Source organism: Sinocyclocheilus grahami, unplaced genomic scaffold (genome assembly GCF_001515645.1).
Source record: "Sinocyclocheilus grahami isolate Dianchi unplaced genomic scaffold, SAMN03320097.WGS_v1.1 scaffold36.1, whole genome shotgun sequence".
NCBI lineage: Eukaryota > Metazoa > Chordata > Actinopteri > Cypriniformes > Cyprinidae > Sinocyclocheilus > Sinocyclocheilus grahami.
In genome coordinates, this window is record NW_015505215.1 from 751684 (window position 1) to 763431 (window position 11748).

At 40.4% G+C, this 11748-nt stretch overlaps 1 protein-coding gene across 1 annotated transcript in view; it reads right to left on the reverse strand.

Annotated features, from left to right (window-relative positions):
- LOC107581541 (kinesin-like protein KIFC3) overlaps positions 1 to 9189 on the reverse strand; it is a 21540-nt gene extending 12351 nt beyond the window's left edge. The window contains exons 1-8 of the mRNA XM_016267116.1: positions 8920 to 9189; positions 8602 to 8780; positions 8129 to 8225; positions 7862 to 8025; positions 5841 to 6091; positions 4039 to 4213; positions 3716 to 3781; positions 3406 to 3543 (exon numbers count right to left, since the gene is read on the reverse strand). Coding sequence (XP_016122602.1) covers positions 3406 to 3543; positions 3716 to 3781; positions 4039 to 4213; positions 5841 to 6091; positions 7862 to 8025; positions 8129 to 8225; positions 8602 to 8700 — 990 coding nt within the window. The 5' untranslated portion in view covers positions 8701 to 8780; positions 8920 to 9189. The remainder of the gene's footprint in view (positions 1 to 3405; positions 3544 to 3715; positions 3782 to 4038; positions 4214 to 5840; positions 6092 to 7861; positions 8026 to 8128; positions 8226 to 8601; positions 8781 to 8919) is intronic.
- Positions 9190 to 11748: the final 2559 nt, after the last annotated feature.

Consider the following 11748-nt stretch of genomic DNA (forward strand, 5'->3'; position numbering starts at 1 on the left):
TTTTCCATGTGGCCTCAGAATCTTCAAGGTGCGTTTTGGCGAAGCTTAGTTTTGACTGCATGTGGCCTTTTTTGAGGAGTGGCTTTTTTCTTGCAACCCTCCCATACAAGCCACATTTGTGTTTGTGATATTGTGATATTGTTGTCACATGCACACAATGACCACTCTTTGTCATAAATTCCTGCAACTGCTTCAGAGTTACTCTTGGTCTAATAGACTTCACTGTGCTTCTAGGCATTAATAAAGCCTTTGAAATGTTTTTGTATCCATCTCCTGACTTGTGCCTGTCCACAACTTTATCCCGGATATCTTTTGACAGTGCCTTATCACCCATAGTTGATTGTTTGCTTCAGTTGCACTACCAAAGACTGAAACGCTCCAGGAAAGCTCTTCTCATGCTGAGCTAATCAAAATGACCACAGCTGATCACAGTTGAAAGTCAAATGTGTGCCATTGAGAAGGTGATTAGCTACACCTGATTGAGTTTACAAGTCATTTTTAGGAGGGGGGTGATCCTTTTTCCTTTTTTAAATTTTTTTTTCGGACATAATTTTTTTATAACAGTAAATACAGCTTGATAAAACAAAAACCATGTCTGTCTTCATTTCAGGCTGCAAAGCAACAAAATGTGATTATTTTAAAGGGGGGTCATTCTTTTCTATACATGTAGATAGACAGACAGACAGACAGACAGACAGATAGATAGATAGATAGATAGACAGATAGAAATTGGTGATTGATTAATTTACAGGCTGAATAAGGCTTTTTGCATTTACAAAAATATTTCAGATAATTATTAAGACAATAGTTGAGAGAACCTAAAAATCTGAATACTGTACACCAGGTTGCGTTAAATTTAAAGGGTTAGTTCACCCAAAAATGAAAATTAGGCTGCGTTTTACTCACCCCCGATGCATCCTAGGTGTATATGACTTTCTTCTTTCAGACGAATCCAGTCGGAGTTATATTAAAAATTGTCTTGGATCTTTCAAACTCTATCGTTGCACTCAGCGGGTGTTGCATTGCTTCTGTCCAAAAGACGTGAAATAAAAAGCACCCTTCCATTAAAAAAAGTGTCTCACACGGCTCCGGGGGGTGAACAAAGGCCTCCTGTAGCGAATCGATGCATTTTTGTAAGAAAAATATCCATATTCAAAATGGAATAATCACTTGAATCTAGCTTGTGCTCACTGTTGTAAAACAGAAGCAGTTCCGGGGGAATTACGTATGAGGTCAGCTTTGCGCATGCGCCGCTCAGAAGTGACGCACGCGGAGAGATCGAAACAAAACAACGGTCACTAATTAGAAGTACAAAACGAGGATTTGTAAAGAAGAAGGTCGGAGGATTTCGATATTAGCCAAGAGGAGACTTGCTTTCCTTTGCTAAAGTAAGGAAACTTTGCTTCTGTTGATCCTGTAAACAAACGTTGGTTTTCACGAGACGCATGTGCAACGCTGACCAGAACTGCTTGCGTTTTACAACAGTGAGCGCAAGCTAGATTCAAGTGATCATTACGTTTTGAATATGGATATTTGTCTTACAAAAACGCTTGGATTCACTACAGGAGGCCTTTGTTCACCCCCCAGAGCCGTGTGAGGCACTTTTTTTTATGGAAAGATGGAAATCTTTTGGACAGAAGCAATGCAACACCCGCTGAGTGCAATGATAGAGCTTGAAAGATCAAAGACAATTTTTTATATAACTCCGACTGGATTCGTCTGAAAGAAGAAAGTCATATACACCTAGGATGCATCGGGGGTGAGTAAAACGCAGCCTAATTTTCATTTTTGGGTGAACTAACCCTTTAAGTTTTTACTGTGTATAAAATAGGCTATATTGTTAAAACTTAGCTTAACAAAATTTTTTTAAGACCACAGGGAATATACGCAGCAGCAGCAGGTCGGGCTGTCGCGTCATTGCACACGATGGTCATGCTCCAAGCATATCAGGCTGACCTGCCTTCACAAAGTTCGTGGGTAGGGGTAGGAAGAATCGCGGGTCAAAGGAAGGTAAGTAAAAGACCTAAGGGATGTGATCCAGACAGGGCGTCAGCGCTTTTGTCCTTCACGAAGTCCAGGTCTGAGCCCGAACAACCCGGGGGTCTTACATCTGCCCTTATCTTCACCTACCTAATTCCCCTGTAACCACCATCTCTCCACCTGACCGAGGTTAGGTGGGAAATTTCCTGCAGTATAGTCTCCTATGCTGGACCTACTAGGTTTGGTTGGTTCTATGGCTTCATAGTGACCATCTTACTGATGGTCTGCTCTAGAGACTTCTACGGACAGAGCTCTTTTCGGCTTCATACTTCCTGGATCATGCGGCCATAACACAGGCTTCTGCGGGAGCCTTCGTGATCATCAGGCCCCCGGCTTGCCTCTCCTGTTTGGCCCAGTACTTCCAGGTATCTGCAAATAGATGCTTGGAAAACTCTAAATCCAAACACTATGGTAAGTGCACACGTTAAGCTTTGCACACTTTTCTACATTGCCCACTTTCTAAAATCCACATAAGTGGTAAGTGTGCACGTTATGCTTTGCCCACTTTTCTAAAATCTTGTATGGTAAGGGTTACATGTTATTGATCTCGTTCCCTTTCCCTAAGTTGGTATAGACCCCGGTACCTTGGGCTCCACTCAAGGACACACTCCTCTCTGTCGAACCACTCTGGAAGCATCGCTCCTCTCACCATTGAGGGTTATTGTGAGTATGGTGCTTTCTTTCGAGCGTTAATCCTCTCTGAGGAGTTGGATTCCTCGCTCGATGGGCTGTCCTCGTGGTAGTATTGAGCAGTGCTCCCCTTTTATCAAAGGGTTACCTGGAATGAGCAACGTTATTCCTCTGAATTCGGAGTTATCCTCTCACATGAGAAGTTTGAGTTCTCTGTTTCTCCAGAGCACCAGAAACCAGAAACATCAGGTGAATTAGGCCCTTCCTCTGCCTCCCTGATGCGCTTGGCTAGTGTTTGGCTAGCATGCAGTATGCTTACCCTTCTCCAGCATTATAGCCGTAGATTGACTTGATGACTTCTCAAGACATAGAGTTTTGGGAATGCGCTATTTGCTATGTATTGGCTATCCCTAGAGGACGCAGTGTCTCCTTCCCTACTCAGGGAACCATGGTTACATAAGTAACCTGAGACGGTTTTGCTTATGTGTAGTTTCATTTTATCATAAACTTAGAATGAACTTAAATTTAGAAAAATTAACTTACTGATAAATCACAATATCTGTGTGAAAACATTTACATGCAGATTTTACAATGCTAATGCCAATGTATATGGGATACAGTGGTGAAGCGCAATGAAAATGTCACAGGAGTCAGGCAGGGAATAAAGACGAGTATCATAGGAGTTTTCATATCCTAGATTTACAGTATACCCAGTGCATTAAAAGCCAGTCTTACCTTGATGAGCACAGAGCTGGACTGGGATGGGATGACTGACAGCTGCTGCAGAAGACCCTGTGTCATTGTGAGGCTGTGTTTCAAACTCGCATTCTCTGCTGATAAGCAAAGCACTCTTTTTTCTGAGTCTGTTACTCCCTGGTGAAAAAAACACACACCAAAAAAGTCACAGCTGACCTGGAAAAAAGTATCTGATGAAACAACCCAGATAAACTCTTGGTCATGAATCATTTTGAGACTGTCTGGTCTGGTTTGTAATGTGCTCAGTTTCAAATGCAGAGCACTAGAAAAGATTCTTCCAGAAGCTTACCGATGCAACTCTGAGTTTGGACAGCTCCTCTTCTCTTTCTTCAATACAGCTCTTCAGCTCATCAATCTACAGGGACAAAATCAATGCAGTCAGCTTCGAAAATCTGGGTGAAGGGGGGGTGAAAGTGAATTATCAAATAAATGGATGAAATGTGCAGCCAACAGAGTACAGCAGAGCTTAATACCTGATTTTGAAAACCCAAAATACTTTCAGGATCATTGGTGTAGTCAACATGCTATTAAAACACTAAGTGGGTTGAATGAGCAGATGAATGGATAGAATCAGTGACTGAATGAATAGAGGGAAAGTATAATGCTGAGCACCTGCTGTTGGAAAGCCTGTACTTTAGTATGGCGATCTCGTTCTCTCTGCTCAAGCTGGGAATGAAGCAATCGCAGCTCTCCTCTCAGCTGACTCTTCTCTACTTGCAGCCCGCATAGAGACTGAACCAACTTATGCAACTTAACCGGAGATGCTGCAGGAAGCATGCAGTCACCCACACACACACACACACACACACACACACACACACACACGTCATAGATGTTTAGTGGAATTTCAAAAGTACACTGAAAAACTGTACAATTATTTTCACTCAGAAATTGCTTGTAATCTTCACAAAAAATGACAAAGAACAGCAAGTAACATTCAATTTTAAAGTAGACTGAAATAGAATTTTCTTGTCAAATGTACTCCAATAAACTTTGCTTTATTTAAAACTTCATTCTTTATAGTGTAACTTATTCATCTGACTCGAGAGTCATTTGGAAAATAATTATAAACTTGACTAGATACTAGACATTTGAACAGTGCCTGATTCTTTCTTTTGGAGGGATCTTAAAACCCTGAAATGGACTTATATTTTCTTTGCCAGCTTCCTCTCAAGTCACAGCTTGAGGATTATATCTATAATTGCAGTGAAGGGTTTTTCATGATGTAATTATACAGAACTCAAATATCTGAGGATAAAATGAGTGCAAAGATTTGACAATAACACTGACTTTAAAGAACTTGAGTATTTAAAGCAGCAGACAGCATAACTGCAGAACTAATAAACAACGTTTGGTGTGCATTGGTGTGGATGCTAATAATATTTATTATCTGTATAATTATCATTCTTGGTGTGAACAGGCCTTTAGACACAAAATAGCCATAAAATAGTTGTGCATTTCCATGAATGTGTTGGTTGATTCACATTGTTACTTCTGGGAGGCCAGATGCCAGACACACAACTGCCATGAAGATGAACCAGATCAGATAGCTTTCGTCAGAATCTCAGACCTCCTTTAAAACACCTCTGGGTTTAATATAGCTCAGTAAATCCTGATGGCATTAAGGATCATGTGCATCCACTGAACTACGAAGACAAGTACACCTGACATTGAATTAGTGCAAGAGACGTGCACTTTAAACTAATGCAGTGTTTAATAGTGAGTCTGGTTGATAGCAAACCAGTTATAACAGGTGACAGAGGAACACCTGGTGATGTCTGAGGAGAAACAGACCGCCAGAGAGTCCAGATGCCCTCTGTACTGTAGCTCTGAGGTCACTGCCAGTCTCTAAAGCCATCTGGTTGCTATTTTTAGCACTTTTCTCCAGTGTTCTCATTTAAAGTACAATTTTTAGCTGTCCACATGATGTGAACAGGTCCTCGCCTCTTTTACCATTGATGTCAAACTACAAGATTCAGAATCCAACAGCAAACATCAAATGCCGTCACCTTGATAATACAATTCTTCTGAACTGCTATTTTCTTATTTTCTAACCTAAGAATAAAGTTAGGATGATTAAATATAAAAAAAAGGAAAAAAAAGATGTATTTTTTCTTAAGATTGTTCAAAAGACAAATTTTAGTTTTTTTTTAGGAATCTGGTCGCAAGTTTTTTTTTTGTTTTTTTTTGTGGAAATGAACAGCATCTTTGTCAAGTGAGCCAGAAATATTCTTTTAACTTAAAGGCTGATACCTTCAGACAGACCAAACAGCAGGGACAGAGAAAGATTTTAGCATCCTCCAACAAATAAATATCGAGGTAATAGCGGCATCTAATATTAAACTCCTTATTATTCACAGATAAATCTTCACATTGAGATTCTGTTATTTCTTTAGGTTCAAAAGGTCTCACCCTCATTTTCAGACGATGGGCTCTGCTGCTGAGCGATCACTTCCTCCAGGCTGTTAATCACACTGTTCTTGTCTCTGAGGCGCTGGCGGTAGGAAGCACGCAGGGCCTTCATTTTCCGCCGGTGCTGGATGCGGTGTCTGCGCAGCTGCAGACGGTACTGATCCGCCTGCTGCTGCAGCTGTTGCAGATGGGAATATTGCTCCAGGAAACTCAGGAGGTGTGACATCACAGACAGCAATGGAGACTCTGTCACCTGGAAAATACACCTGGATCAATTATTTAAAGGGGTCATATGATTACAAACATTATTTTGTGTATTTGGTGTAATGAAATGTGTTTATGCGGTTTAAGGTTCAAAAAACACATTATTTTCCACATACTGTACATTATTGTTTCTCCTCTATGCCCCGCCTTTCTGAAACGCGTCGATTTTTACAAAGCTCATCGGTCTGAAAAGCGAGGTGTGCTGTGATTGACCAGCTATCCAGTGCGTTGTGATTGGCCGAATACCTCAAGCGTGTGACGGAAATGTTACGTCCCTACCATATTGTGATGCCCTGTCCGGCCGGAGCAACGAGACAAAAACATTAAAACCCATTATAACCGAGGCATTTGTTGCATCCAGTGGGGACATAATTACTGATTATAATGACTTATACTGTATTTTTACACATTGCATCGCACGGTGTAAACATAAAACCAAGTCTGCATTTGTGATCGGAGAAATGACAAACAACAAGCGCTACTCTACACTGCTCAAAACTCGCGTTTGAATCGTCAGTGGCAAATCCTTTAAATATGAAAACGATCAGCACAGAACAGCCGGCATTGTAGTCTACTCCACCAGGATCAGGAAACAGTCCTCCATAAAATGCGCTGCACACATCTGAATATTTGGGTTGAACTGTTCTGGAACAGTGTTGTAAATACAACTTAACAACTGATTTCTAGTCATGTCCTCTTTTGGAAGACCAAACAAAGTAGTTTCGCTTTCACAACGAAACACACAGCGTCTTCATGACATGGCGGCAGCAACAATACTACAGCGAGAATAAAAGTTACTCCTTGTTTCTTTGCGTGAACATTTGGGCGGTGTTATGCAAATCTTCCCACATCGTGACGTAGATATGTGGGGGCGTGTTAGAACGAGCCGTTTTAGGTAGGCGTGGTTGATTCTTAACTTTTATAAAGAATATCTCTTTGGATTTGAGACTTTAGTCTTTGCAACTTTATAGATCTTATTTATGCACTTGTAACACTTCAAAGAGAAAGGAAAAATTGAAATCGCATCATATGACCCCTTTAATAAAAACTGTGCACTTATAAATTGTTTTTTTTTTCACGTTCAACTAGATTCTACACATTCTTTTAGAAAATGTGACTAGTGTTCTTCCTTTACAAAATTTGTTGTCACAATGCTAGGGTGTTGTAGGTGGTTGCCAGAGCATTGCTAAACAGTAGCTAATGTGTTCTGTGAGGTTGCCAAGGTGTTATGAGAGGTTGCTAGGGTTTTGGGTGGTTACTTGGTGGCAGGGTTATTTAATCAAAACTTAAACTAAAACCATAAACCATCATTCATTTCCTGAAATAAAAGAAACTTTTACAGACATAAAATTGTGTGTGTTATATATATATACATATATATATTTATTTATTAATTTATAAATTAATACAATTTATAAAATAAAATGTATAAATTTTTTGGTAATGAAAATGAGGCTCCAAGGGCCATACAGTACAATCAATATTCAGCCCCATTTTACTTAATGAAAAAAAATTAAATATGACATCCATCCTGATTAAGGTCTAATGAGGTCCTTGACTTGGGTCACTGCAAGTCTTTTCTGTAATTTTATCAAATTTGCTTATTCTGAAATGCAATAGCACACTTCTTCAAGCCACAAAATTTGAAGTATCATTCATTACCATGGAACAAACTGTGCAGTATAAGATGTGTGCCAAAGCGTCAGTTTACCAAATCACCACCACAATGAAATGTGGGCAAATGTAGATGTAGTTAGACCTTTCCACTTGGTTCTGCTGGAGAATTAGTAGCTCTTCTCTTTTCTGCCTCTTGCTTGAAAGACAGGAATGCTGTTAATGGTGTTTTGGCAGGTAATCCATGACCTTCATCAAACTCATCATCTTCATCACTGAGGGACATCCCATCACTATCACTACTGCTGCCTGAAATTTAAAATTCAATTGTGGTTGTATACTGATTACGTGGAGCATCATCTCTGTATTTAGATCATCATGTAACTAAACAACATTATGGAAACATTCTTACTCGAATCACTCAGACTTGCACACCCTCTTTTGCCCAACCTGGGGGTGTGGCTACCCTTCCCCTTGCTCTCTGTTTCCATGGAAACATGGCTAGGCTCCTGTCAGTTACAGAGGAAGATTAATGTGATTATTGGAAGGTGTTAAAGCCACCCCTGAGGACATACGATACGTGACTGTGCATGCGTGTATTATCGAATTATCACCTTAATGAAATCTAGTTTCTATATTGCCTATAATATTATACTTTATATTAAATATTATATTGAATAAATAAAATTTTATAAAAACATTTATGTTATATTTCAATTTATTTGATTAACATTTGATTATTTTTTACTTAAATATAAAATTAATATTTAAAAAAAAATCATTAAATTTTTCTAGCAAGACTTGTTTGCACACATTTTATGCAGACAATAGGGAATGCATATATTAGCATGTCTATCGGCGTCTGTCCGCTGTGGCCACACATACCTCCGGGGATTCTTTGCGCGCCCCCTCGAGCGCTGCCTCCTCCTCCTTTTTGAAAACAGTGTAGAAAATGTAGACCAGCAGAGAATAGAAGGCATACATGTTTCCTGAGGTGCAGATTTTACAACGACAGTGACTGGAAATAAATGCTTTGGCTTCACAGCATCCCTCTGCTCTTCTCACTGGAATGCAATCAGACAAGTGTTACTAAACCACTGTTCCAGAAGCAAATCCAGCACAAGAAATCCAGTCTGGATGACATTTCCATTGTCGTCAAGCTCCACAGAACGATGCTATTCCCAATGTTTTGCAGAGTCTTACCATCTGCTGAGGTTGATCCTCAACAACTGCAGTTACTGCATTCTCATTCTTCAGCTTTGAAGCTCTACATGGTGATTCTGCAGGAGTGTTTGTGCCTGTTCATCGGTATTTCTGGGATTTGGATGGCAACACCAGCTCTTGACTATGCATATCTGTCCAACCTGCTATTCCTGGCTTCCCTTTTCCCCTCCGTCTTCTCCTCCTCTCTCAATATCCATCTCTCTCCTCCCCCTTCCTCTCTCTCTCTCCTCAGCAGTGTTTGAGCGCATTTAGCGCAGCGGTGCCGTGCACTGCAGTGGTTGGGTAAAACTAATGGAAATTGATGAGAGAGGGAGAACAGGAAGTCAAGTGCTCAACAAAGCACTCTGATATTGCTATATTCAATGTGACAACCATAGAAAGGGATTCTATGGTGATGAATCATAAAGAACCAAAAGTGTTTGTTCCTTCCTTAGTTTCTACCACAGCAGGATTGTGAATTAACACAGACTCATAGAGCTTAAATTATGTTGATGATCTTTTGTGCCTGTAAGCAGAATACTGTGGTGATAATAACTAGATTAGAACTTGGGAACTAAGGTGTTGAGGAAGGCTGCCAGAGTGTTGTTACATGGTTGCTAAGGTGTTCTGAGAGGTTTTAGCATGTTAAATGATTTCTGCTGTGTTCAAGATGGTTGATATGTGTTAGGTGGCCGCTAGGGTGTTCTGGGTGGTTGCTTGGTGTTTGGTAGGGTAACCTAGATTATTGCTAGGAATTTGCTAGGGCAGTGGTTCTCAATTCTATTCCTCGAGTACCGCCGCTCTGCATATTTTGCATGTCTCTCTTATTTAACAAACCTGATTCAGATAACCAGCTCATTAGAAGAAAGCTCCATGCACGAACTGTGTTCCGATTGACATGGTCCCTACAAAGTGTTCTTTGCTTCTGCGGGTTAAAGCAATCTTCCAGAATGTGATTTCGGTGGAGGGGAAAAAGGGGGAAAGGGGAAAACCGACAAAGAGGAAAACTTCAGAAAAAACATGATTGGGCTACTTCTGTTTGATAGACCTGGCAACCCTGATGACAGTGAAAGGCGGCGAGAGAGGACCAGGCCTGGGACTTTACATAGTTGTTTTGTTTACATTTATTCGTCAGTTTGTTATTTATGTTTATTTTGTTACTGAAGTTACATTACGCTATGCTAGGGTATGCTAAGTTATTTATAGATGGTTGCTAGATATTTGCTAGATTGTTCTGGATGGTTACTAGGGCTATAGTTGTTTTCTAGGTTGTTCTAGATGGTTTCGTGTTAGCGTGTTGTACACATGATACGTATAGGTAGATTCCACATTTAACCACTCCAGACACGTTGACACATATGCCATCTTGGAAAGGTCAATGTGTTGTCACTTACAATAAAAATCAATGAGTTTACCAATATGCCACAACATTGCAAAGTCTCTGGTTGTAAAACAAAATACATTCCCAAAGAAATGGGATAAACTTTCACAGGTGAGAATGTGTTGGTTTGTGGTTTTAATATGCATTAAGTCAATATTACTGTTTTTTTAAACTATGGAAACTTTTAATGTTGTGTTAGCTAACAGCTTCGTCTTGTTGTATTGCGCTAGTTTACCAAAATCATCTGCTGAAGTCTATTGCAGATATAAATCATGCATGCCTATAACTATGGTTGCAGACACATAGTCAACTTGCTCTCAAGTGTTCACGGACCAACTTGGACTGTTCCAATATGGCGGACGGCTTATGTTTAGCAGCCCATAGAAAGAGCTGCTAATAAGTCATCTTTGTATACTCTATCTATTCTAGATAGATGCTACTGTAGGTGTTTGCTTGGATGTTCTTGATGTTTGCTAGGGTGCTCTAATGGTTGTTAGGTGTCTGCTAGGCAGCTGCCTAGGGCTGCTTTCTTCTTTTCTTTATACTTAATTTTAGGCGGTTTCTATAGTGTGATCTTAATGACAATGTCGAGAGCGCATAATGTTATGCAATCCATGTGTGCGAGGACGAATCTCTCCACTCCCAAGCAGATTTCCTTCACTCACACAAAACTGGACGTGTGCTTTTAAACATTGTTCTTTTATGAATTGGCTCTGCTCTGTCACTCTTTGTTTAGTGAGTGTACACGATGTATTATAACATACATCGTGCCCCCGACTGGCCCCCCCCCATTTAAAATGCTCTAGAAATGCCCCTGCCTAGATGGCGGCTATGTGTTTGCAAGGGTATTCGAAAAAGTTGTTAAGTGTATGCTGAGGTGTTCTAGATGGTTTCTAGATTGTTCTGGATGGTTGCTAGGGCTAGTTGTTTCCTAGAGTATTCTAGAGGGTTGATAGGTGTTTCCAAGAGTGTCCTTAATGGTTGCTATGGTTTTCTAGCTAGTTAATATGGTGTTTTCGAGGGTGTTTTGGATGGTTGCTAGGGGACAGGTGTTTGCTTGTGTGTTTTGGATGGTTTCTAGATGTTTGCCAGATGTGCTAAATGGTTGTTGGGGATAGATGTTTGCTAGGGTGTTCTAGATGCTTGCTAGGTCTTTGCTAGGGTGTTCTGGATGGTTGCTAAAGTCTAGGTGTTTGCTATTGTGTTCTAGATGGTTGTGAGGTATTTGTTGAGGTGTTCTAGATGGTTGCTAGGATGTTCTGGATGGTTGCTAGGGTCTATGTGTTTGCTAGAGTATTCTACGTTGCTAGGTGTTTGCTACAGTGTTCTGGTTGGTTGGTTTGTAGGTAGGTGATTGCTAGGGTGTTCTGAGTGGTTGCTTGTTGTTTGGTAGGGTGTTCTGGATGACTTTTTGTGGCTGGGTGGTTGCTAGTTGTTTACAAGTCAAA